Source organism: Dermacentor andersoni, chromosome 2, assembly GCF_023375885.2.
Source record: "Dermacentor andersoni chromosome 2, qqDerAnde1_hic_scaffold, whole genome shotgun sequence".
Classification (NCBI taxonomy): Eukaryota; Metazoa; Arthropoda; class Arachnida; order Ixodida; family Ixodidae; genus Dermacentor; species Dermacentor andersoni.
In genome coordinates, this window is record NC_092815.1 from 192,540,963 (window position 1) to 192,566,384 (window position 25,422).

General features: G+C 46.6%; 1 protein-coding gene across 1 annotated transcript in view; it reads left to right on the forward strand.

The window, feature by feature from the left end:
- The window catches only part of LOC126540273 (uncharacterized), a 141,682-nt gene that overhangs the window by 61,173 nt on the left and 55,087 nt on the right, over nucleotides 1-25,422 (forward strand). The window contains exons 8-10 of the mRNA XM_055075935.2: nucleotides 4,606-4,912; nucleotides 11,605-11,672; nucleotides 24,383-24,459. Of these exons, the coding sequence (XP_054931910.1) occupies nucleotides 4,606-4,912; nucleotides 11,605-11,672; nucleotides 24,383-24,459 (452 nt within the window). The remainder of the gene's footprint in view (nucleotides 1-4,605; nucleotides 4,913-11,604; nucleotides 11,673-24,382; nucleotides 24,460-25,422) is intronic.

The following is a 25,422-nucleotide window of genomic DNA, read 5'->3' on the forward strand; positions in this document are numbered from 1 at the left end:
TTCATTATCTGTGAAGCATGCGCATAACACACAGGCATCTCTCATTTACAAAAGTGACACAGAGGTGTGAAAATAAAGGTTCTTTACTGCTCTCATACACTGGGTTCGACATGGTTGCGTGACATAATGGACACTCCAAGAATTGAATAACGTGGTGTTGTGAGGTTTTTGACAGTTTTAGGTGTTTTCTAAAAAGAGATTAGTTGCCATATGGCCGCTGTGTACGTTGAACATAGCATTTCGTTGGTCACTGTGAAGCGTTGGAGCAAACGGTTCAAAGAATTTTGCATTAGTAAGATCTTGATGAGGGCTAGTTGGTTCATATTTGGAACTGAGGTTAAACAGCACGAATAAAACAAGGACACGAGGAAAGAAATACCACAGGCAAGCGCTGCACAGACAAGCTCATGTCTGTGGTATTTGTTTCCTCGTGTCCTTGTTTTATTCGCACTGTTTAACCTCAGTTCTAAAGGTTCAAAGAAGGACGTGAAAGTTCCAAAGACAATACAAGATCCGGCCAAAGCCACCGCGCAATCATCCCCAACACAATTGCAAAGGTTGATGATTTGATTAGACAATAACGGAGGATAAGCATCAATGCCTGAGCGTGTGAACATCAGTCACGGTTTGGTTCACGGCATAATTCAGTAACATCGCGGTTAACGGCTCTTGTGTGCACAATGGATGCCCAAAATTTTGAACCACTGCCAGAATACGAAGTTCGGCACTGCCTTGACTCATCTTATCCGGTATCACAATGAGGGTGACAACTTCTTGTCTGCAAATGTGACCAAGGATGAATCATAGTGCCACTGCTGTGAGCCTGAAACACGAAGGCAAAGCTTACAGTGGAAACATTCGAATTCACCACCCCCAAAGAAAGCAAAGGCCGTCATTTCCACAGGAAAGGTGTTGTTGACTTTTTTTTGATTGTCAGAGGCCATTACTGATAGAATTTGCTAAACCTGGAGAGACTATAAATCGTTTCCGATATTGTGAATCTCCGGATTGGCTGTGTGTCGCAATCAAGAACAAACGACGTGGAAAAATGACGAATGGGGTCATCTTGCTCCACAACAATGCCCGTGCCCATGTCACTTATGTGGTTAATACAAAACTGGCGAAGTTCAAGTGGGAAACGCTGAAACATCCGCCATCTCTGTTGCCTTGTGACTTCCTTATTTTGGGGCAATTGAAAAAAGAGCTCAAGGGAACCAGATTTGTGTTGGACGATGACGAGAAAGAGTCAGTTACAGCCTTTTTGAAGCAGCAACCCAAGGAGTTTTATGAGACGGGAATCACGCGACAGGTTAGTCAGTGGGACAAATGTCTAAATGCTCATGGAGTATACTTTTAAATAAAGTACCCCGTTTGTCATATATTTGCATCGGCTCACTTTCATTTTACTCGTCCTCTTTGCAGAACTCCTGCTTCTTACACGTGCTCTCTGTTGCGACTATAATTTCGGTGCAATTGCTCACAATACACGACCAATGACAGCTGCTCCTGAGCAATACATTGGAACAAAGGGCAGCGTCATTGAGACCTTTCCCTGGCCGTGGTATATAAAAATGTAAACAAAGTTTTTGTTTGACAAAGTTTCATTAAACTATTTGTCCTCAGATTGTTAATTTCATGGCCTTTACATTTTTCATATCAGTGGCATGCACTGCTCTGCTGCTTTCGAGATGATATAGTTCTAAACTTCGTGTGATATTTTCTTTACTTATGAAATAGACAAAAAACATGGAAGCATTGATATCAGTTATTTCAGACACAACTTGTGGGATATACGAGTGTATTCTTTTATGAAAAAATATGTATTTTACTTGTCTTGACAGCGCGTAGCATTCAAGAATTCGTTTGCAGCATCTTTGGCAATTGCAATGCAGTTATTATGCATGTATTTGATCCCTCGACAAATTCCATAAGGATGAGGCCGAGCTGCAATGTGAGCCCCCTCCCCCCCGCCCTGAACGAAATTTCTGGCCATACCACTGGTTGCCGCCGCTAGGCGGCGGCAGCATCGAACGAAAATAAGACTTTTGTCGCGTGAAGTGAATGAATACTGTATGCTTTTGCCCTTTCATCGCACTCTCTCTCTGAGTTCCGTTTCTGACAGGTAACTGGATGACCTCATGCTGTTTCATTTCAGCAGTACGACCGTTTAGTACATACTTTTTCTGAGCTTTGGCCAACTACGGTTTAACGAGGTTTCACTGTATGAGCACGACAAATATTGCGAAACACATATGAAGAAAAGCATGCATGAGTGCCTGATCACTATGCTTGTCTCTTAAAAATACACGAAGACTGAACCTGCAGAATTACACGGTTCATGAAAAGCTCGCATGATGACACACAAATCTGAGTGCAAAATATTTGCTGTTTGGAGTGCGCTAACTACGCAGAAGCACACGGCATTTTTCATAATATCGCGGTAGACACCGTGCTCTTCTTTTTCAGACAGCTGTCGTAAGCTAGCTGCTTGTGCATGTCCATGCAAAAATCTGCTGACAACTCTGACAGTCCATGGGAAGTCGAAAACTTCTAGTCCGCGAAATAACGAATGCAGTTCTGACAGCTATTGGACTAGTGGGCGGAGCTTCCGAAGCTGTCGAGCAAAATAGAATGCGACACAGCAGTTCCGAACAATCTGGGACTGTCGGGGATTGATAATCGAAGGGGCCCAGTGCTGCACATGCTGAGCAGGCTGATCACATTACTTAGCAAAAATCTTACTAGCTATCAGTAAGATGGGTACCTATGCATATTATAGTAGGCTGTACTCTTATTAAAGGGAACACCAAATTTATATGCTAGCACTGATAACTGATGTCATATATGAAGGTCTGGAAAATTTTTATCCATAGAATGTCTGTCAAGTAGAACAAAACGCCTGTTTCTCTCTGAAACTGAAGAAATAGCGAATTTGACCCAACGGGGTTTTCAGTTTCTCATGTGAAAATATGTGACAGGCACCACCGCTCTGTCTTTTCCCTTGGCCACCATCTGCCATGTGTAAATGCATCTGCAGGCGGGGGTGAGCGCGCTGTCACATGATATTTTCGAGCCCACCTTGTGAATTCAATATTGCCTGTGATGGGTTGCTCGAAGCTATGAAAAGAGACTGTTGTGGGCCCACAAACATTGTTCGGAAAGAGGGGCCACAGTATGGTATTTTTCAAAGATGGCGGCCGGGAACATGCAACAGTCATCCGTGCACTCACTTTCATTGGCAAACGGTTTGTCGACTTTCTGAGGGTCGTGCGACCGCATTGAATAGGTCTGAGTTGATTAGGTAACTGTAACTTTAGTTGCGGACACCCGATGACGCAGCTCCCATTGGGCCTGACGGGCTAGACAGTGTTGCCAAGGATGTGGCCCTTACAAAAATTCGCCGCCAGCTGATGTGATAACGAGCAGCAAACTGTCACGGAATGTTTGTTGCTCCTATGTTCTTACGGGTGGCTCACCAGTTAACGGTTATGAGATCACACGTACGTGTTACATTGACGGCTGTTGAAGCGGCGTTCGGGTCCACGGTCAACCAGCCGGCAATTACTGAGAGCATGTGTGCCAAGTTTGTCTGTGTGATCACGTGTGGGTAGAAAGCTCCCAACTGTGCAAATCTGCGTGAACACTAAACTCGACTATTCGATGAGGTCAGTGTGCCATCCGGTGTCTAATCAGGCCAATCTTTGCACGTGCTTCTGTGCTTTCCGCATGCGTTGCTTTTTTTCTCTGTTCGCGCAACGTTAATTGTTTTGATCGGTTCGGTCAACCTGGTCTCGAACCTTGTACCGATAGATATCGCTCGCTGTGGAAAAAGTGCGCATGTCAAGACACCAACCACAGCCAAGTCACTCGCCGCAGGTACCGATATATAAAAAATCGAATATTTGAGAAATTGAATATTAGATGTTCGATTGGGGGGCGGGGCAGATCGAATTGTAAAGTTCACTATTCAATTTGAAATCGGGTATTTGCACATCCCTATTATTTACCCGATTCTACCTGCGCCTTTGTTTTTTTTTCAATAATATTGAACTGAAAGCCGCATAGCACCGCTATATGGCGGCAAAGTTCAATTTATATCGCCATGCAGTGAAGCTGGCTTGAGGAAATCGGCCGCTATGGTGCAACGCACATTAGACCCTTGCCCATTTGTCTTGCTATTTTAAATAAGCAAGTGCGCGTTAGGTGTCTATGTTGCTTAGGAATTGTAAGGTCTTTTCTACTTGGGATTTATATTATGGACGTAAAAAGTGGGCACATGTTTGACTTGGGGGCATGTTAGAATCGGGAAAATACTGCCAAATGAATCAGCGGGGTGTTTTGCCATTTTTCCTGCAGCTTGTTTAATTCGACCCACCGAATAATTTGATCAGTTTTGTTGGTCCCGTCAGGGTCGAATTAGATGAAGCCGACTGTATTCATTTTAAAAAAATATTCAGTTCAATTCACACTTAGATTTTATTGTACCAATTTGTTTTGAAAGTTTGATATTCACACACCCTTAAATATAAAGAAATGTTTTCGAGATGTTCTCAGCAGCGCAGACGTCTCTTCATAGTGTACACCGTGCATGCTATTTTGATGCAGAGGTTGTGCCAAGGGCAGGAGCTGAAGAGTCTGTAAACCAGGTAACAGCACAGTCAGCAAAGTGCTCAGTAGAAACTGGAGTGGAACATCCAGCAGAGCAACCCTCAAAGCAGCTGAAGGAACTGCGACTAGGGCAGCCAACAGAACAGCCGGTGGAGCCGCCACTGAAGAGGCCAGATGTGCAGCCGGCAGAAAAGAAAGCTGAACAGCTCACAGGATGTCCTGCAGTACTGCCAGTAGAGCGCCCAGTGAAAGAGATGGCAGAGCAGCCATCAAAGGACATAGAGCTGGAGTCCCCTGCATCACCGTAAGTCACACCAGCTGCATCTGGAGTAAAATCTGTCCCTTACCCTTTTTAGTCGTGCTGTCTCCTCATGGAGACGCACCTTACTTTGGAAGATTCCAACTATGTTCTATTTCATACATACCAGGTGATAATATAAAGGCTAGAGAAGTTTATCTCGCTATTTTATAATGTCAAAAAGAACGGTTTCTTTATACATGAAAGATAGTGTGTATCATGTAGTTCAATGTGAAGTTAAGTTGCATCATTTTATGTTGTGACACATGAGATTGTTGCTACGTCAAAGGCATGGCAGAGCTAAACCTAAACCTTCTTACCACTGAACAATCGGAGTGGTACCTTTCCTTGACCAATGGTCACAGTGCACCTTTTGCACTTGTAACCATTCTTTGATCAACAGTCACAGTGCACCACTTGCACTTGCAACCAGAAGATGCATTACATAAGTGCCATCATCATCATCATCATCATCATCAGCCTGGTTACGCCCACTGCAGGGCAAAGGCCTCTCCCATACTTCTCCAACAACCCCGGTCATGTACTAATTGTGGCCATGTCGTCCCTGCAAACTTCTTAATCTCATCCGCCCACCTAACTTTCTGCCACCCCCTGCTACGCTTCCCTTCCCTTGGAATCCAGTCCGTAACCCTTAAAGGGGTTGGGACACCAAATTTTGAGGCTATAAAAAGCATGTTGTAGGCTGCTTCCGTATGCAAGGACACCCAGAACGAGGTATTGGACGCTGCAAACATTTCAAAATAATTTTAATTCAGCTCCAAAAAGTCATTAAAAACTCCTTCTCGTGGTCGAGACCCATCGCTATCGCGGCAGTTATGACGTCACAGAGGAGGAACGAAAATATTGACGTCATAGCACACTAGCACAAAAACGTGACGTATAATGAGTAGCGATGGAATGCCGATTACGGAGCCTGCTGAGCCGAGTGACCGAGCATAGCCTCCACTATGACCGAGCTACAGGCATATAGAAATCCTTTCTTAATGCAAAGAAGGGGTAAGGCGTGCAGACACGGACACAAGAGGAGAGAAGTGGACAAGACGAACGCCGCACGGCGGCCCGCGAACGGCAAACTGCGTGTAACACTAGCCGGCCGAACCGAAAGGGACCAGGATATGCGGCGTTCGTGTTGTCCGCTTCTCTCCTCGCATAGTTCGGCAGCTCGGAGTGGTCTCTCGTTCGCTTGGCCTTTCCCAATGTGAGGGCCCATCCACGTTACCGGCACGGAGACTCGCCGCACGCCGTTTGCCGTTCGCGGGCCCCCGTGTGATGGCGGTTTTGCTCGCGAACGGCGAGATTTCCTTGCCGTAGAGAGGACGGGCCCGGGACCCATTTGTGCGGCAGCTGTACGGCAAAGCGGCCAATCAGCGACCGAGGAGTGGTCACTCTGGCATGGACGGCAGCCTCACCGCCTCTGATCGTTCGGCGCCGCCGATGTCGTCGCTAGGCCTTTTCCGGTTTACTTCAAAGCTAAAGCTTACGGCGCTTCGGAATGAATCACCGACTCTCACAAGCCGCAATATATTCTTACCGTTGTTGTCGCTCTTCACAATAATTATAATAATCGTGACATGCACTTCGGATCGCCAGTTGTTTACCTCTGCTGGGAGAGCAAGCGTACGCGCGAGCAGACGACGCAGCATCGTTTTACGTCACTATTTCTTGTGGCCCACGTGACCAAGCCATGTTGCGTTTCCTCCTCTGTGACGTCATAGCATCCCCCGGAGCCCAGAAACCGAAACCGAAATCGCTCGGTATAATAATGCTATTATTAAATTATTTATCGGATATATATGAATCCCGCTGTGTGTATCGTGCTCCCTGAAGCATGACGCAACGTTTGAATAAAGAAACGCATGAACGAAAATTTTGATGTCTCCACCCCTTTAATGACCATCGGTTATCTTCCCTCCTCATTACATGTCCTGCCCATGCCCATTTCTCTTTCTGGATTTCAACTAAGATGTCATTAACCCGCGTTTGTTCCCTCGCCCAATCTGCTCTTTTCCTATCCCTTAACGTTACACCGATGATTCTCCTTTTCATAGCTCGTTGCGTCGTCCTCAATTTAAGCAGAACCCTTTTCGTAAGCCTCCAGGTTTCTGCCGTATACGTGAGTACTGGTAAGACACAGCTGTTATACACTTTTCTCTTGAGGGATAGTGGCAACCTGCTGTTCATGATTTGAAAATGCCTGCCAAACACACCCCCGCCAATTCTTATTCTTCTGGTTATTTCAGTCTCATGATCCGGATCCGTGGTCACTACCTGCCCTAAGTAGATGTATTCCCTTACCACTTCCATTGCCTCGCTACCTATCGTAAACTGCTGTTCTCATCCGAGACTGTTAAACATTACTTTAGTTTTCTGCAGATTAATTTTTAGACCCACCTTTCTGCTTTGCCTCTCCAGGTAAGTGAGCATGCATTGCAATTGGTCTCCTGAGTTACTAAGCAAGGCAATATCATCAGCGAATCGCAAGTTACTAAGGTATTCTCCATCAACTTTTATCCCCAATTCTTCCCACTCCAGGTCTCGAATACCTCCTGTAAACACGCTGTGAATAGCATTGGAGAGATCGTATCTCCCTGTCTGACTCCTTTCTTTATTGGGATTTTGTTGCTTTCTTTATGGAGGACTACGGTGGCTGTGGAGCTGCTATAGATATCTTTCAGTATTTTTACATATGGCTCGTCTACACCCTGATTCCGTAATGCCAGCATGACTGCTGAAGTTTCTACTGAATCAAATGCTTTTTCGTAGTCAATGAAAGCTATATATAAGGGTTGGTTATAGTCCGCACATTTATCTATTACCTGATTGATAGTTTGAATATGGTCTATTGTTGATTAGCCTTTACAGAATCCTGCCTGGTCCTTTGGTTGACAGAAGTCTAAGGTGTTCCTGATTCTATTTGTGATTACCTTAGTAAATACTTTGTAGGCAACGAACGGTAAGCTGATCGGTCTATAATTTTTCAAGTCTTTGGCGTCCCCTTTCTTATGGATTAGGATTATGTTAGCGTTCTTCCAAGATTCTGGTACGCTCGATGTCATGAGGCATTGTGTATATAGGGTGGCCAGTCTTTCTAGAACAATGTTCCCACCATCCTTCAACAAATCTGCTGTTACCTGATCTTTCCCAGCTGCCTTCCCCCTTTGCATAGCTCCCAGGGTGTTCTTTACTTCTTCCGGCGTTACTTGTGGGATTTAAAATTCCTCTAGACTATTTTCTCTCACATTATCGTCGTGGGTGCTATTGGTACTGTATAAATCTCTATAGAACTCCTCAGCCACTTGAACTTTCTCATCCATATTAGTAATGATATCGCCGGCTTTGTTTCTTAACACATACGTCTGATCCTTGCCTATTCCTAGTTTCTTTTTCACTGCTTTTAGGCTTCCTCCATTCCTTAGAGCAAGTTCAATTCTATCCTTATTATAGTTCCTTATGTCAGCTGTCTTACGCTTGTTGATTAACTTAGAAATTTCTGCCAGTTCTATTCTAGCTGTAGGGTTAGAGGCTTTCATACATTGGTGTTTCTTGATCAGATCTTTTGTCTCCTGCGATAGCTTACTGGTATCCTGTCTAACGGAGTTACCACCGACTTCTATTGCACACTCCTTAATGATGCCCACAAGATTGTCGTTCATGAAGAGGACTTTCAACACTAAGGTCCTCTTCCTGAGTCAAAGCCGAATACCTGTTCTATAGCTTGATCTGGAATTCCTCTATTTTCCCTCTTACTGCTAACTCATTGATTGGCTTCTTATGTACCAGTTTCTTCTGTTCCCTCCTCAAGTCAAGGTAATTCGAGTTCTTACCATCCTATGGTCCCTGCAGTGCATCTTGCCGAGCACGTCCACATCTTGTATAATGCCAGGGTTAGCACAGAGTATGAAGTCTATTTCATTTCTAGTCTCGCCATTTGGGCTCCTCCACGTCCACTTTCGGCTATCCCGCTTGCGGAAGAAGGTATTCATTATCCGCATATTATTCTGTTCTGCAAAGTCCACTAATAATTCTGCACTGCCATTCCTAGTGCCTATGCCATATTCCCCCACTGACTTGTCTCCAGCCTGCTTCTTGCCTACCTTGGCATTGAAGTCGCCCAGCAGTATAGTGCATTTTGTTTTGACTGTACCCATAGCCGATTCGTTGTCTTCATAGAAGCTTTCGACTTCCTGGTCATCATGACTGGATGTAGGGGCGTAGACCTGTATGACCTTCAATTTGTACCTCTTCTTAAGTTTCACAAGACCTGCCACCCTCTCGTTAATGCTATAGAATTCCTGTATGTTACCAGCTATATTCTTATTAATCAGGAATCCGACTCCTAGTTCTCGTCTCTCCGCTGAGCCCCGGTAGCACAGGATGTGCCCGCTTTTTAGCACTGTATATGCTTCTTTTGTCCTCCTAACCTTACTGAGCCCTATTATATCCCATTTACTACCCTCTAATTCCTCCAATAACTCTGCTAGACTCGCCTCACTAGATAACATTCTAATGTTAAATTGCCAGGTTCAGATTCCAATGGCGGCCTGTAATGGTGCTCAAATAATACCTGATTAGACCCAACCTTTGTCCACAAGTTGTAATTGTAATACATGTGAAGTATAGTTAGAAAGTACTTCTAAAATTTTTTTTCGAAAACCATGTGAGGCAAACATATTTAAAGAAGGTTATTTTTTCGCATGGAACAACCTAGTCACTTGGCTCTCCGTTAGAAACCTCTGAAAGGCATTTACGAATAGATGCATGAATTGTTTTTGAATTGTTTGTTTTTCATGGATCTTCATTTAGTTCCTAATGTCCAGGCTTCCAAAATGACGAGAGTTTCTCCTGTAGCCCGAGCTGTCTGCCCGGCTGAGTGCATAACTGCTCACCTGCCCTTTCTTTGGGGTAATCTGCAGCAGATACAAAAGCTGGGTGTGCCGCGATGGCCATGACTTCATGTGTGTTGTGCTTCCACGCATTTAGTGCTGGACATGGCATGATCTCGAGTTTCACAGAAAAAGCGTTCGCTCTCCTAATAGCATGATAGCATCGTCCACTGCGGGCGACACTATCTGCGGGGGCGAAGTGGACACGAAAGCTTGGCAACCTTCACTTTGTACCACCATTGCGAAAATATAATTGAGACAGCATGAAACTCTTGTTTGGTTGCCGACTCTGAAATTCAGCAAAATTGAAGTTTTTATCTCATTGAAATGGGCTTTTTCCAATTGGCGAACAATTCTGAAAATGTTACGGGTCCTTCTGTGTTGGAAAAATTTTACGGCAATATAGTTGTTTGCATCAAAGGTCAAATTTCATTAACAAAATTTCCCTATAACGAAGTGATGATTCTACCATATGTATATCGAGGTTAAACTGTATATGTGGCCAAACTATGTGAAAGGTATAGGGCGGGGGAATCAAAACTTTGAAAAAGATTTTTTTAAAAAAGCTTTATTTGGGCACAACCATGGCCATGTTTATTGCAAGCCATATTCGAGATGATGTTTGCACGACCATATAGCCATTCCCATGGTGGTGCAGCTCCTGTTAGGAAACATGCATGTATGGTTGCTGCAGATGTCCCTCTAGGTAATACAGTCAACATCCAATTTTTTGGACTCCCTGGGGGTCGCGAAAACGTCAGAGAAACTGGAAAGTCAGAAAAAATGAATGCATGCCTTTTACAGCCCCCAAGGTCTCAAATCACCACAGGTGCATCTGAAATTGCTCTGAAGGCCTGCCAATACACTTATTAGGCGTATGAGTGCTCGTACTGTAACAATATGGCAGGTGCACACGTGTATAATTGAGCCTGCCCTCTCTTGGTATGCTTCACCGCAATACTATGCGTATGCTTCCCCGCGTAACAATGGTGTATGGAGGCGAAGCTGACTTCCCGAGCACCACATTGGTGAGGATTACAAAGACGAAGTTGCTAACAGCTAACAGCTGTGAATTGTTTCAGTGAAAAACACGGCACCGAACAGCGACAAGCTTGGTAGTGAACGTCAGAGTAGCTAGGCCTAGATATGTTGTGGTTGTGGCTATGGCTGCCAGCGGATCTGCGTGCGAGAGTGCCTGTTCAAGGCAGCAAGATAATTAGGATGACGGTGGTGGTGGCTTCGATGAGTGCCGTTTCGGAGCTGCCGTCATGGCAAAAAGTCTGGAAAATTGAATGGCGAAGAATTCTTGCGTCCGTAATTTCAGACGTCTTTGTGCAGTGACTCTATGGGCCGCAAAGGCGTCTGAATTATCAGGCATGTCCGAAAAATTGGGTGTTCGGAAAATTGGTTGTTGACTATATTGTGAGAAACTCTGATACTCACTGCAGTAGTGCTGTGACTATGGCATTTTGCTGCTTAGCTCAAGGTCAGGAGTTTGATCTCGGTCACAACAGCTGCATTTCGATGGGGGGTGTAATGCAAGAACATTTGTGTGATTAAATTTAGGGGCACTTTAAAGAACCCCAGGTAGTGAAAATTAATCCTGACTCCCTCAATATAGCTTCTCTCATAGTCCCAGTGTTAATTTGGAATGTTAAACACCATAAATGAATGAATCAAGCAAAGCAGGTGATTCTCTGGGTCTGCTTGGCATTTGCGCTGCAGCGTGTCTAGTGTGCCACAAAAGCTAAATGCTCAGGGCGCCTGTCTCTATACTCTGATTTCTGATTGCAGGTGCCAGGATTTGTACATTTGCAGCAGTCCCAGCAGCAGCGAAGAGCTCGTTATTGACGAGGGATTGAGTAAGTGTGCAATTTATATTTACTAAATTTCCCTGACCTTTGGTTGTTAGGTTAATATTTTTAGGGTTGCATACATAGAAACGGTCACAGAGAAGAAAAAGAAGAGTGCTAACTGCCACCAAGAGGGACGCAATGCCTGTTGGTTCTAGAAGCAAAAATTACATAAAAAGGGGATAGCAATGCACCCACAATTAAAATGCACGCACAACTTAAGGTCGAATGAGGACAAAGTTGGTGATGCTCTTGAGTTTGACATGCAGCCACTGTCTTACCTGCAAGAACCCATTCTTTCTGAATGTGCACGTCACCCACCATGGTTGCTTAGTGGCTTTGGTGTTGTGCTGCTAAGCATGAGGTTGCGGGATCAAATCCCAGCCACAGCGGCCACGTTTCCATAGAGGCGAAATGCTAAAATGCCCATGTACCGTGCATTGGGTGCATGTAAAGAATCCTAGATGGTCAAAATTAATCGGGAACTCCCACTATGGCGTGCCTCATAATCAGATTGTGGTTATGGTCCGTGAAACCTCAAAATTTAATTTTATTTTAAATAATGTGCTTGTCATGCACAAGGTATGTTGATGTTATTGGATTACAGCACAACTTCACACTCAACTTTGTGCAATACCACAACAGTCCTCTGTAGACTCTTTAACTGAATGCAACTATGTATGTCTGATGTACCGTTTTGCTACTATGGTGTCTTACCAACTTACTGCAATTTTGCAGATGTCACAAAGGCTGTCATGTCAGCGAAATTGCAACTTAAAATGCTGGAACCATTTGCTTCTTTGTGACATGCGGGTGTTGTTCATTGAAGACGTGATTGCAGGCTGTCAAGCTTCATAGCAAGATCATTTTTAAAATAGTGAAACCTCAATATAACAAACTTCAGTATAACTAAATTCTCAATATAATGAAGTATTTAACTTTTAATAACCTCTTGTCCATAGAACACCTTGTATCTTAAACCTCACTATAGCAAAGTGTGTTTGTATGTGATTTCAATGTAACGAAATGTCACTGCTGCTGCAAAGGAATGCCAAGACAATAAATGGAAACTTCCAGAGGTGGTCAAATGATCGAATTATAAGCGGCTGCTTTCAAATGGGCACCTCTCAGATCGGGCGCCGCACAACAAGAGCGACTGCCGAACTGGAGCCGCATCATGTTCCATATAAAGTTCAAGTGCGATAAGATCCTATCACGCCCTACGCACTGTGATCCTTAGGTGCAAAGGAAAGTGTGTGAGGGTGAGACAAGAAAGATGGTGGCTTCACGAGTGCTGCCTTCCCGTGCGAGCAGAGATAAAGAGGAGGAGGGAAGTGAGCTCACGGTAACGTGATCAGGTGCACACAAGGGGGCAAGGGGGAGGAGGGGGGGGTAAGTCAGTCTCGGCTGTGTCTGCGCATAGCTGCAAGCGCAACTGAGCGAATATGCAACCACACACCCTGCTTTAGAGATAATCTGCCGCGTGTACAAGAAGTGGGTGTGCAGAGACGTGGCACCATCTAAATTGCCTTACCGTGCCTTTAGTATTAGAGGATACCTAATCTCTTGTTTTGGTGACTCATTGAAGCGAGAGGCAGGCGAAACATTCACTCCTTGCTGCCGGTGCTTTTGCTTATAGGGTCGTCCCAGTGCAGGCGACGCTATCAAGCACGGGGGCGGAGTGCCCGCAAAAGCGTGCCTGGCCTCACTTAGTTCATACCGCCGAGAAGATATCAATGTACGTGGCATGAAACTGTATCATTCGTCGCGAACTTCCAGATTTATCAAAATGAATTGTTTTCTTATTAAAATTTGCTTTTATTGATTGCCCGATAATTCGGAAAATTCTGTGGCCCCTTCCCATGTAAGAAAAATCGATCGGCGACTGTACTTATTTGTATAAAAAGTTGAATTTCAATAGAATGAAAGTTTGATGTAATGAAGCATATCTCCGATTTTACTGACTTCGTATCGAGGTTTAACATTTCACATGCTTTTTTTAGAGCCAGGAAGAAAGAACAACGTATACAGTCGACGACCGATAATTCGGACTCCACGGGGAAGGTATACAAGTCCAAACTATCGAATGTGCGAAAAACGAATGTGTTCAAAACAGATCACTTTAACGGTTGAACCCACTTATAACAATATTCAAGTGCCACAAAAATTCTATTGTTATAACCGATAATTGTTATACTAGGTTGCATAAAAAGAAAGCAAAATAGGAGGATGGCAGAGCTGCTGTGCATAATCTAAGTGGCCTGTCCCCACCACCTTCCTCCATACGGCTGCTGTTTGTGTTGACTCATTTTAACTGTTTAACTCTGCTTCCTGCGTGCTCCTATCGCGTGTAACAAGCCGCGGCTGTCAGCTTTCAAGAATGGCACTGCTATAACAACTGCAAAGAGGGGTCACGAACGGCAAGTGACATGCGAGCTCCGCCGAGGCATCATTTTGATGGCCCCGAAAGGGGCCTTTTGAAAAATTCTGAGAAGGTTGCCTGAGCAGCTTCTCAGCTTGAGAAATCCAGAAAAAACGTTGGAGTGAAGTAGCCACAAGCGTCTCGCCACGTACTTCTCAGTAGCTTGCACGAGAAAACCCCATGTCCATCAGTCTTGCTTGCTTTAAGCGAAGCTTGCTGACATCTTCCTCCAAGGCATCCAGGTGCTCCATGTAGTGCAGCGGAATGTCTCTCGCAAAAACAAAGCCCCGGAGGGACTTAATCAACTGCGGGGCCTCCTGTGAGGACAACTTTAAGGCAGCCTGCCCTACCGCATCATTTCTGCCATTGCCATAATTTTCGTCGTCACTATCTGATGCAAGCATTTCGCGACGATTGCCTCATCGGTCAGAAGTTCTGATGTTTCTAATGTGTTGTCCGCATGTAGAAACTCTTCGAGTCCTGAAGCAGTTGACAGAAGCAGTTGGCAGAAGTTGACAGCGGACCAAAGTTCAGGCATCACTCTGTCGGTGGGAATTTCGCAGGCTTCGTACAGGTCATTGCTGCCTCGAACAAAGCACGATTTCCTAAAGCAGTTCCGCACCGTAGAAGCGCTCACTTCGGACCACGCACCAAAGATAAACTGCATGGCCATCAGTAGATTGATTTTCAATTCAGGTTGCTCCTTGCCTGTCCGCGTGACCATGTGCGGCGACGATACATCACCTTAAAGTTGGCGATCATGGCGCCGTCCATGGGCTGCAAGCCTGCCGTTGTGTTTGGTGGCAGGAAAAAAAACTTCCACGCTTGAGAGCTTAGTCATTGAGTGGTGGGCACTACAATTATCAAGGATGAGTGCCACTTTCCTGTTAAATCGCTCTATACATTGATCAAAACCCAAGATCCACTCGCGAAAAAGTTCTCGCGTCATCTATGCCTTGCGGTTGTGACGGTAACGTAACGGCATACTGGCAGCACCGTGAAAGCAGTGTGGATATTTAAATTTTCCAATGTCAAATGTGGGGCACTTGTCGCTCCCGTCCATGTTGACACAGCACAGCTTGCTGTTTTTGCCGCCCTTACACGGGTCTCCTTTGAGTGCATGAGTCTTGGACGGTAACATCTGAAAGAATAGTCCTATTTTGTCACCATTATATAAGTCGGCGTCAGTGTAGTTCTTGAGGATATGGGGCAGCCATTCCTCCACCCACTTCTGCTTCATCTCCACGTCAAGCAAAGCTCCCTCGCCGGTGATGGCTTTGTAAAAACTGCCGTGGCTCTCTTTTAAGCGCTGTACCCAGCCTCCACCTGGCTGGAAGTGCACATCATTGATCAGTAGGGCAAACTCCTTTGCCTTTGTGGCCAGAATTGGCCCGGTAATGGGCAATTTCGTGGCACGGGCTCCGAGAAACCACTCGTAGAGGGCCTCTTCCACCTCTTTATAGGCACCTTGTCGAATGTGTTTGCACCCATTGTGTAGCGTGCACTTTTCGTTGCCGAACTTCTGAGCGGAACGGATGATAGTCAACACTGTCGTTTGTGATACAGTTAAACCTGGATATAACGAAGTTGACAAAAGCTCGCAATTTTTCGTTACATGCAGGTTTCGCGTGAAGGCTCATACGAATGATGCAGAAACGAAACCAAATAGCTCACGATATCCGTGAAGGTGAACTCACCCTTCAAGCATTTATTTTACAGCAAAAAACTGCATAATTGCCGCTTGCTTCTTCGGCTTTGAGTGAAGGCACAACTCGCCGCTCCCAAAGAAGCTAAATCATGTAGAGCTCCTTCATCGTCGCGCGAGCCGACGAAACGGCGCATAACGTCCATTGCGTTCATCACCTCTTTTGCAGTAGGCACGTCACACGGATCTGCGTCACAGGCACCATCATCACCGCCATCGGGATTTTGCACGCTTTCAGCTACTGCTGCATCAGACATTTCTTCTGTAGCCACGGCGGTGTTGTCGGCAAACAAAAAGTCACTCAGTTCAACGTCGTCGGGTACACCACCGTTAGTATGAAGCTCGTTCCACGCTTCGGCCACACCGGACGGAGTAGAAAGGTCTCCCTCCTCCTCCTCGTCGGCACCAGCCCGCGAGTTTTTGGCTATTCCGGCCTTTAAAAAGCAATTCGCGATAACATCTGCCCTGACCTCTTGCCAGGAGGCAGCAAGCATCTCGACTGCTTGATAAATGTCGATCTTCATCTCCCGTTCCAGACGGATGTCAAGAAGTATCTTCAGGATTAGTCGGCGCCGGTAACAGCATTTAAAACTGTTAATGACCCCTTTGTCCAGGGGTTGTATTGGGGACGTGCAGTTGGCCGGGAAGTAATGCAGTTCGGTGTTCGACAGCTGCAGGCCCTCGACAGCTGCAGGCCCTCGACGTGGTGCTCCGAGCAATTGTCCAGCAGTAGGCAAACTTGATGGCCTTGCCACTTGACGTCTTGGTTAAATTCCTTTAACACTCAGAAAATATTGGCTGAGTCATCCATGCTTTGGAATTCACCACATACTTCACGGGCATACGCTTCGTTTCCTTAAAACACCTGGGACGGGCACTTTTGCCGACAACTAGCAGGACTCGCTTGTCTGTGCCGTCGAGGTTGGCACACAGCAGAATCGTTATGCGGAGCTTGCTCTGCTTTCCACCGCGGCCGTCATCGCCTTTAAAGGCTAGCGTGCGGCCCGGAAGCATTTGATAAAATAGAGCTGTCTCGTCAGCATTGTAGACATCAGCCTCGAAGCGACTCAGGATTCCAGGCAACTTGTCAGCCACCCACGAAGCAGCAGCATCGCTGTCTGCGAAGGCAGATTCGCCGCTGATCACTCTTCCGACAACACCGTGCCGGCTCTTAAATCCCTGCAGCCACCCGTTGCTTGCCTTGAAATCATCATGGCCCAAGATACACGCAAAATCCTTTGCCTTCTGTTGTAAGATCGCGCCACTTACGGGTACATTTCTGGCTTGCGTGTCCAAAAACCATGTGAACACTGCCTTGTCCACATCAGTGTATGTGGACAGCTTCAGTCTTTTTTTCTTCGAGCTCTTTCCCGACTCCACTGCGTTTCTGATGCTGTGTTCCGCACTCAAAATCGTTGATAGTGTGCTCGCTGGAATGCTGAAACGGGCGGCAATGTCCTTCTTCTCGCCTGCGGAGACTGCATTTAAAATTGCGAGTTTGTCTTCAAAAGATAGAACTTTTCGTTTTTTGCCGGTAGAACTCATCACAACCAACCGACGACGCAGTTACAAGCGGAGCCGCACGACCACACGCCGACAGGCAGGCCTAGCACCTCCAAAACAAGTCAGACAAACCAGTACCAGAGCACAGTTGACACACGCACACGTGCAGAACGCAGGACAACACTCAAAATGGCGAATGCAACGCATCGTTGTTCGTCATGGAGTGTCGTTCGTCATGGTCGCTCCCCCTCTCCCTTCCCGCACCCTGGCAATGAAAGAACCGGCTATCAGCATTGCTTTTCAAGTGAATTCTTACACATAAGTGTGTCTAAGCCGTTGAAACAAATGAAAATCACAAAGAATGCCTGTCCTCAAATCCATGCGAAACAAAATAATTCTGCAAGAGAAATCAACTGCCGATACCAATGCCACCTGGTGTTATGCTAGACAAGCAAAGCCTGAAAAGACTACTACCTTAGGCACGAAGCGGCGCTAGTCGCCGCCATCATCATCATTATCGATAACTTTGCTCGGTCGCAGCGATCCCTGCCGTTCGCGTAGCTGCTGGCTCCTTACAGTATTAATATTCAATAATCTAGAGCATTTCTTCGGCCAAATTTTTCTTAAAAGTGCTAAAAGTAATGACTGATCAGCTTTGTGAGTTCGTTACATCAAGGTTAGCTGCCTCAACGCGTTCGTTACATTGAGGTCGAAAATACGCTGGCTTCAATGGGGGCAGCGTACTTGGGAAATTCAAAAACTTCGTTAAATCCAGAAATTCATTACATAGAGGTTCGTTACATCCAGGTTTAACGGCATCGACCATTTTGGACTTTTTCGCGGCGCCGTATACTTACGTCATTGACCCTGAAAGAGTTGACCTACTGTTCATCGCACACAAGCCATCTGGTGGTGGCACGGGGCACTGGATAACAACTGCTGCAGCCAATCTCGAAAAATATCAAGAGGTCATCCAAGCCTTCCTGTTCGCTCTGTACTCGACAGGAAGGCTTTTCATGTTTTTAGAACAGCGTGGCTTGTGCACCTTCCCGATGACAAGTGACAAGTGCTCTGCACCGGTCATATTGGTGGCAAGAAGCACAGTTATCCTTTGCTTGCACTTTTTGACGGATGACTGATCAGCTTTGCGAGTTCGTTACATCAAGGCTAACCGCCGCAACGCGTTCGTTACATGAAGGTAGAAAATACATGGGCTACAATGGGGGCAGCTTTGGGGAATTCAAAAACCTTGGTAAATCCAGGAATTTGTTACATATAGGTTCGTTACATCCAGGTTTAACTGTAGTCCATACTTTTTGACCGAGTCGCATACCTTTTTACCGTCTTTGTAGTCCTACACGAATCTATTGCACTTCATTTCCAAATAATTGAGCAAGTTCTCCCACCATCAAACAGCAACTTTGACTCAGGTGATGATGTGCCGTGTGCTCCGGAGCCTTGTACATGTGGATCTGACTCAAGCTTTTGCAGTCCTTGCATCGGTGTGCAGCAAAATTCAAAGCTGGCAGAAATACAGGCGGACTTGTTTGCACATAAACGGAAGTGCGTGCAGCAATGCAAAGCGCACGGCTATAACCGTACGCTTTCTTTTTACTGGCAACGTCTGGCATTTCCGATGATCAGTGGGCGGATCAGCTATCTTCCGTTTCAGCGGTGTCAAATGAGGCGGAGAAACCACGTGGCAGGGAATGACTTCGTCGCAACCAACACTGACGAACACAAGCACTGACGAACACAAGCGACTCACTCCGTTGGCTGAACTGCGCAGAATGAAGTGTTGGCAGGGCTCGCCAATGAACGTTCTCGGAGTGGCGCAGTTGGCGCAGTCCATTCGTGTTTCGGAGAGTGGGGCGCAGCTTAGAGCTGTGGGTGCAGCCCATTCGTGTTTGGAGGGGTGGAAGGGTGGCAGGAGAGAGGCATGTGTGGCTGGAGAACAGGTTCTATTGTATGAGCGCGCAGCGGCGGGGAGGGTGCAGTGGCTGGTATTTCTCGTTTTCTTTTCTTTTCAAGGATTTCGCGTTCCATCGCCTTTCAGCTTGGACACGCAGCAGCCAGACTTCATCGTTATAACCGATAATGCAGCATGGGGGCATTGTAGTAAGCAGGTTATTTCACCATAGAAAACATACAAAAGTTGACGGTACAGCAGATTCCCATTGTTATAACCGATATATTGTTAAAACTGTTATCGTTATAAGTGGGTTCAACTGTATTTACGTTTTAAGGCCCCTCTAAAAGGAACAAGTGGTCGATGTGTTGCTACACGCACTTCCGCTTATGTGCAACCAAGTCCGCCTGTATTTCTGCCAGTTTTGTATTTTGCGGCACAGTGATGCAAGGACTGCAAAGGCTCGAGTCAGATCTGCATGTAGAAGGCTCCAGAGCACACGGCACATCGTCATCTGAGTCAGAGTCGCTGTTTGACAGTGGGAGAACTTGCTCAACTATTTTGTCATCGTTCAGTTCAGCATACGACAAAACCACACTGTCGACGTCTGCAAACTCATCAAAAATCTAACAGCTGCAAGAATCAGCTCATCGCAGCCTAGCAGGTCATGATGTCAGCATTTTAGCTCGTTCTGGTAGGTGGCAATTCAGCCTCTACAGTTGTGGAGTCGGGCTCATTCGGACTGCGACTCAAGACTCATTTGGAGCCGGACTGCGAGGGCACCAATGTTGCTATTTGACACGACCTATCTATAACTTCACGAGAAAGACTTCTTGGAGCCAGCAGAACACTCTCTTGAATGCAAACTAAACAAAGGAGCACAGCATTGCAGAAGGCTGTCTGCAAGGAAACTTGACAAACAGAATGGTGATAGCAGCAGATAGTGGGCCATGTGCAGGGGTGCCAGAAAAGGATGTGATGATTGCGATGTTGATGCGACCTTACAATTCAGGCAAAGCCTCCAAGATCGGCAGTTGCAGCTAAATCTGAGGCATAGAGCAATGACCAAGGCAAGGCCTGAGAGATTGCCGTCTAGTATGTAATCTCTGAGGCCATACTTGATGTCTTGTCGAGGTTGCCAGAGAAGATAATGGCGGCAGAGTTGGCGTACGCTATAGCCACAGATAGAGTCTGGGTAACTGAATGTGGAGCTGGCGGCTGTCTGAAATGTTGGTCATCTTTACATATTAAGTCTCTGGGACCATTGGTGGTGCCGTGAAGCTGTCCAAATATCTGAGCGTGTCCGGATTATCGGTGTCCGATTTATCTGTCGGTGACTGTATACAACTTCATGGAAACACCTAAGTTGAGTATTTCTGACTGACCTGCACAGTGACAGTGACAAGAACTTTATTAGAGTGTCCTGAGGAACTTGATTGAGGGGAACTGAAGGCTCCCCAATCAAGTTAGTGGCTCCGCCCACGACGGGACAGGGAGATGGTGACTCTCCGCAACGTCGCAGGCCCTCTGGATGGCCTGTAGTTGGTTCGTGAAATCCGAGCTCTTCAGCAAGGCGTCCCACTTGGACTTGTATTAAAGGTCGGAGCCCGCATTGTACGGGCACAGCCAGAGCATGTGGTCGAAGGAGCAGCATGCCTGACCGCATTCGGAGCACGACTGTGGGAAGTTCGGGTCTATCCAACTAAGCGCTCTGGGGGTGAGGTAGGACCTGGTCTGTAAGAGCCTGAAAGTAACGCCCTGAGCCCTGTTCAGTTTCGGGCTGGGGGGAGGGAATTTCCTCCTGCTGTGTCTGTAATGCGACGTAATTTCGTGAAAGGTGGTAAGATGATCTTTGAAGGGGCAGTCCTGTGGGAGAGCCGGGACCGTTAGCTCGGGCGCGGTTCATGAATTTACGCACCAGGCAGTTGGCCCGCTTGTTAGGGTTGCAACCGGCTTGGTTAGTTAGATCGTTCACGTGGGCCGGGAACCATGCTATAGTATGACCTCCAGTTTCTTCTCCTGTAGTAATACGAGAGGATCTGTTGACGATGCCGGCTGCGTGTTTAGAAACTAGAGCGGATGAGAAAGCCCTGACCACCGTCCGCGAGTCGGGAGAAAATGGTCGTCGGGCCTTTTGCGGCTTGAAGAGCCAAGGCTATCGTGGTTTCCTCCGCCTCATTCATACGTTTAATGTAGATTGACGTGGCACTGATAAGTATTCCACGTGCATCAACGACCGAGATAGCAGACCTGTCTTCTCTGCCATATTTGGTGGCGTCGACAAAGAATTCCTCTGCCCCGTAAGGATTGATTCGTCAAAGAATGGTTCTAGCCCGGGCTCTTCTGCGACCTTCGTTATATATTGGGTGGATGTTCCTCGGTACAGGCTCAACCTTTATACCTTCCCAGGCTAATTTAGACGGGGGTGTCTGTCGAGCGGTGCCTGTATAGGGAGTAGACCAGCTTCACCAAGAATCCCCATTCCCGGCTTAGTTGACGAAAGCCTGGAGATCTGTGCAATAAACTATGCTATTTGCAATAAACTATGCATAGTTTGAAGCATAGGTTTGGGTTTGACCTGCACCGTGATTTCGAGAACGTAGTGGTCACTACCCAAATGCTCCTGCAGATTATCCCACGCACCCTCGATATTTGGGAAGAATGTGAGGTCCGGCGTTGTGTCTCGGCTGACCGAATTGCCCCTTCTAGTGGGAAACCTAGGATCTGCAACAAGCGTGAGGTTAAAATCGACTGCACATCCGGCTAAGTTTGTGCCCTTCTTGCTGTTAAAGCCGTATCCCCATTCCGTGTTCGGAGCGTTGAAGTCCACCGCAATTAAGAGGGACCCGTTTCTGGCTGCCCTCATTGCGGAATGGAATAGTGCATTAAAGTCTCTGTTCCTATCTGCAGGTGAACTGTAGACGTTAAGAATAAAGACATTTGCGTTGCTCGAACGGACGGGGCCTCGTTGACCTTGGTTATGTTGCCCTCTTCCTCCTCCGCATCGCTAAAAGGATCTGGGTTGAGCGCCTTGCGTTTCGACTGCCCGGCTAACGGACCTGGGTCACTCTTGTTAACCTTGTGTCGGTTTATGAGTTTTCCTTTCATGCTGGTAAAGGATTCCTTAAGCTCTTCGAGCTTGTGTCTAAGTTCCCTATTTTCCGCTTTGAGCACTTGGATACGAGGATTGATCCTATGCTCTGGTTGTGCTTCACCTTTTGTTTCTTTGCTTGATGCGTTCTTCTTCCCAGACGGCTGCGTCACTCCCTTGACCTTGTCGGGTTATGTGGTCTGCTTGACGGACTGGGAGCGAGACCGGATCTCGATCTGGAGGAGCGTTCTCCTTGCCTCGGTTTGGATTTTCTCCCTCTCGAGCGTGAGCGCCCCCTGGATTGAGATCCGGTACTGAGGATGGAGCCGCTCCGCGCAGCTGGTGCAGCCAACGAGATGTCGCCAATTGCATCGGTGACGTCAGACTCTTCGTCCAGTTGTGCCTTCCTTGCTCTTTGCCGGTGCCTTCGGCGTCGGTGTCGTACGATGCATGGAATTTGATAGCGCTTTTTGCACGTTTGGTCCCTAGTGACGTGGGGCCCACCGCACGCCTCGCACTTGGGGGTGCATTGATGTTCTTCTTCGTTGTCCGCTTTTGCCTTTCCACAACCGCGGCATTTATTTCTCTCTTCCTCGCTGCTGATGCAAACGTCGGTACGGTCGCCTACGTGGCCGCAAGCATGGCAAACGTCGACTTGGCGTCGGTATAGAGAACATGGCAACAAAACCGTGCTGCAGATCACGTGGTTGGGCACACGCATGCCTCTGAATAAAATCACGACTACGTGCGAGTTCTTGATTTGTCTGGCTTCTAGTGCTGTGGGATTTTTCGTTCACAATCGCGTTTCTAAGCAGGGGTCGATGTGCCTTATTACACCTTTGCACGTATCTTCGGGGGCGGCGACGTACTTAGTATGGATTTTATTTAGTCTCGCATAAGCCCTCGCATTAGAGGCGTGCGGAGTGGAGATGATTAAAATATTCTGTACCTTGTTTGGGCACACGGTGTCTTCCTTCGCTTGATGCTCAGGCGGGGCCGCCGCCATGGCCAGGGCTTGAGCGAGCAGTACTACGTCAGCTTTTGATACGTCGAGGCCTCCCTTGGGGCACCTGATAATCTTGAGCTCTTCCTTTGGGAGCTTCGGAAGTCGTGAAGTTGCAGTTACTTGCGACAACAGACTTTTAGCCGGTCCCTTGGCAGTGCGGTAGCCAGCTGGCTTGTTTACGGTGCCACGTTGGCCATCTCGTGATGGCGGCCTCGTTGTCTCCTGCTTTTTACGGTCGCTGAGGGTGGTGATCCACCCAGCACCGTTGAGATCTTCCTGGGTTATGTCCATACCTTCCACAGTTACGACTTCGGGCATGGCTTCGCTTTCGATGAACGCACGTGTCGTCGCTTCAGTCATGCACAGAGACGGGAAAATGCAAGCGCGGGGCTGCCTGTACAGGCAGGCCTGCCTGCACTGCCGCGCTGAGAGCAGGCTGTGTCCGTCAGGGCTAGCTCCCTCGTCGGTGTGATCGTAGAGCAGCCTTAGAATGTGACGAAAAGTCCACCCACCGATAAAACTCTGGTATCAGCAGATTTCTTGAAACTTGGCGGTTCCGATAAGGTATATATATTCAGGGTTCTTGGAAAGACATCCAAAAACATTTAAGAACCCGGGAGCCGACGTGGATACGTCCGCACTGCTCGGCACCTCTCACTGAGCTGCACAACTTTTATAAACTTGAGTGCTAGAATGAGTATCTTAAAATTTGAATAACTGATAACACACTAATTTGAAATTTTGAGGACACAAGAAAAAAATTCTTAATGGTCTCAACACACTGTGCACAGTACCACAATAATCTATCTTCATTCACATTTTTCTACTGTAAGATAACAAAATCTCATTTGCAACACAAAATTTGAAATTGCCCAAGGCACATGTTGTTATGGCAGCATAGCCTTTCATGTGACCTACTCAGCTTATACACCACCTCTGGATTGGATTGTTCTTCGGAATTTTCGATTTTCTCCTTGCTCTCACATGTGGATAAATGAAAGCACTGTCATATTAATTTTTTTCTTTTTTTTTGTGCTGGCATGCCTGTAATGCATTTGCTGTGACTCCTGGTGCAATTTGCAGTAGGATCTCCTTCACCGTCACCCACTCCAGTGGCTGCTTCTGACAACGCTGCACCGGAAGATGCGGGTTTTTCGTGTGTAAGTAGTTCGCTTGACTGCCTTTCTTTGATGTATCCGTTCTTAACTTTTTGCTTTATTTTTCATGGGCTGGTAGTGTTTGATTTATATCAACGTCTTCTATAGGCAACATGCATCTTTTGCGAGATGCAGGGTCAGGCAGCAAATACTGCCTGTTATGACAGAAATTTCGTCAGCGGTGTATGAAACAGATGACACTCCATAGAAGAGATTCAGTACTGATTGCATTATGCATTTCGTTTCCAAATTTTTTTCTGCTTCACATGCCATGGGGGAAGTCCCCGCCACTAAAGGGTCCAACAAAGAGCCTCTTGGAATGGCATAATTTTAACATGGTCATCATCACTCCCATCAGTGTCTGTACCTTTCATCCTAGCAAACTATTGCTCAATGAGACAGGCTCGTGTCTCAACTGCATTGTGTACGTGCAGAAATTTCTCGAATGCCTACGTGTCACCATCCAAGGAGGAGCACAGCTCCTCCATTTCCATATTGGCCCGGTCTTTGACAGCCTCTTTGTCAGTAGTGTTAACGTGATCAAAGCTCACCTTCCCAAAGCAATGTTGTGTGGTAGGAGTATTATCTTGGCCATGACGGCCACATTTTGACAGGGGGTGAAATGCAAAAAATGCTTGTGCACCTAAATTTAGGTGAACTTTCAAGAACCCCAGGCAGTCAAAGTTAATCCAGACTCCCCCAATATGGCTTCTCTCATAGCCATGGTGTTACTTGGGGATGTTAAACGTCGTGAATGAATGAATCAGTCAAATCTCTGACCCCACATTGAATACGAATTGCATTGCTGTCAGAAGGTTGATCTTTGTTGGCCTCGGGGCAATCTTCTTGTGCTGCCATGTCCATTAGAAGCTTGCTGATGATAAGGCACAGGGAAAATGTCTTGAAACTAGCAATAACTCCACTGCTCATGGTTCACAAATTTGCAGTCACGTTTACGGGGAGGAA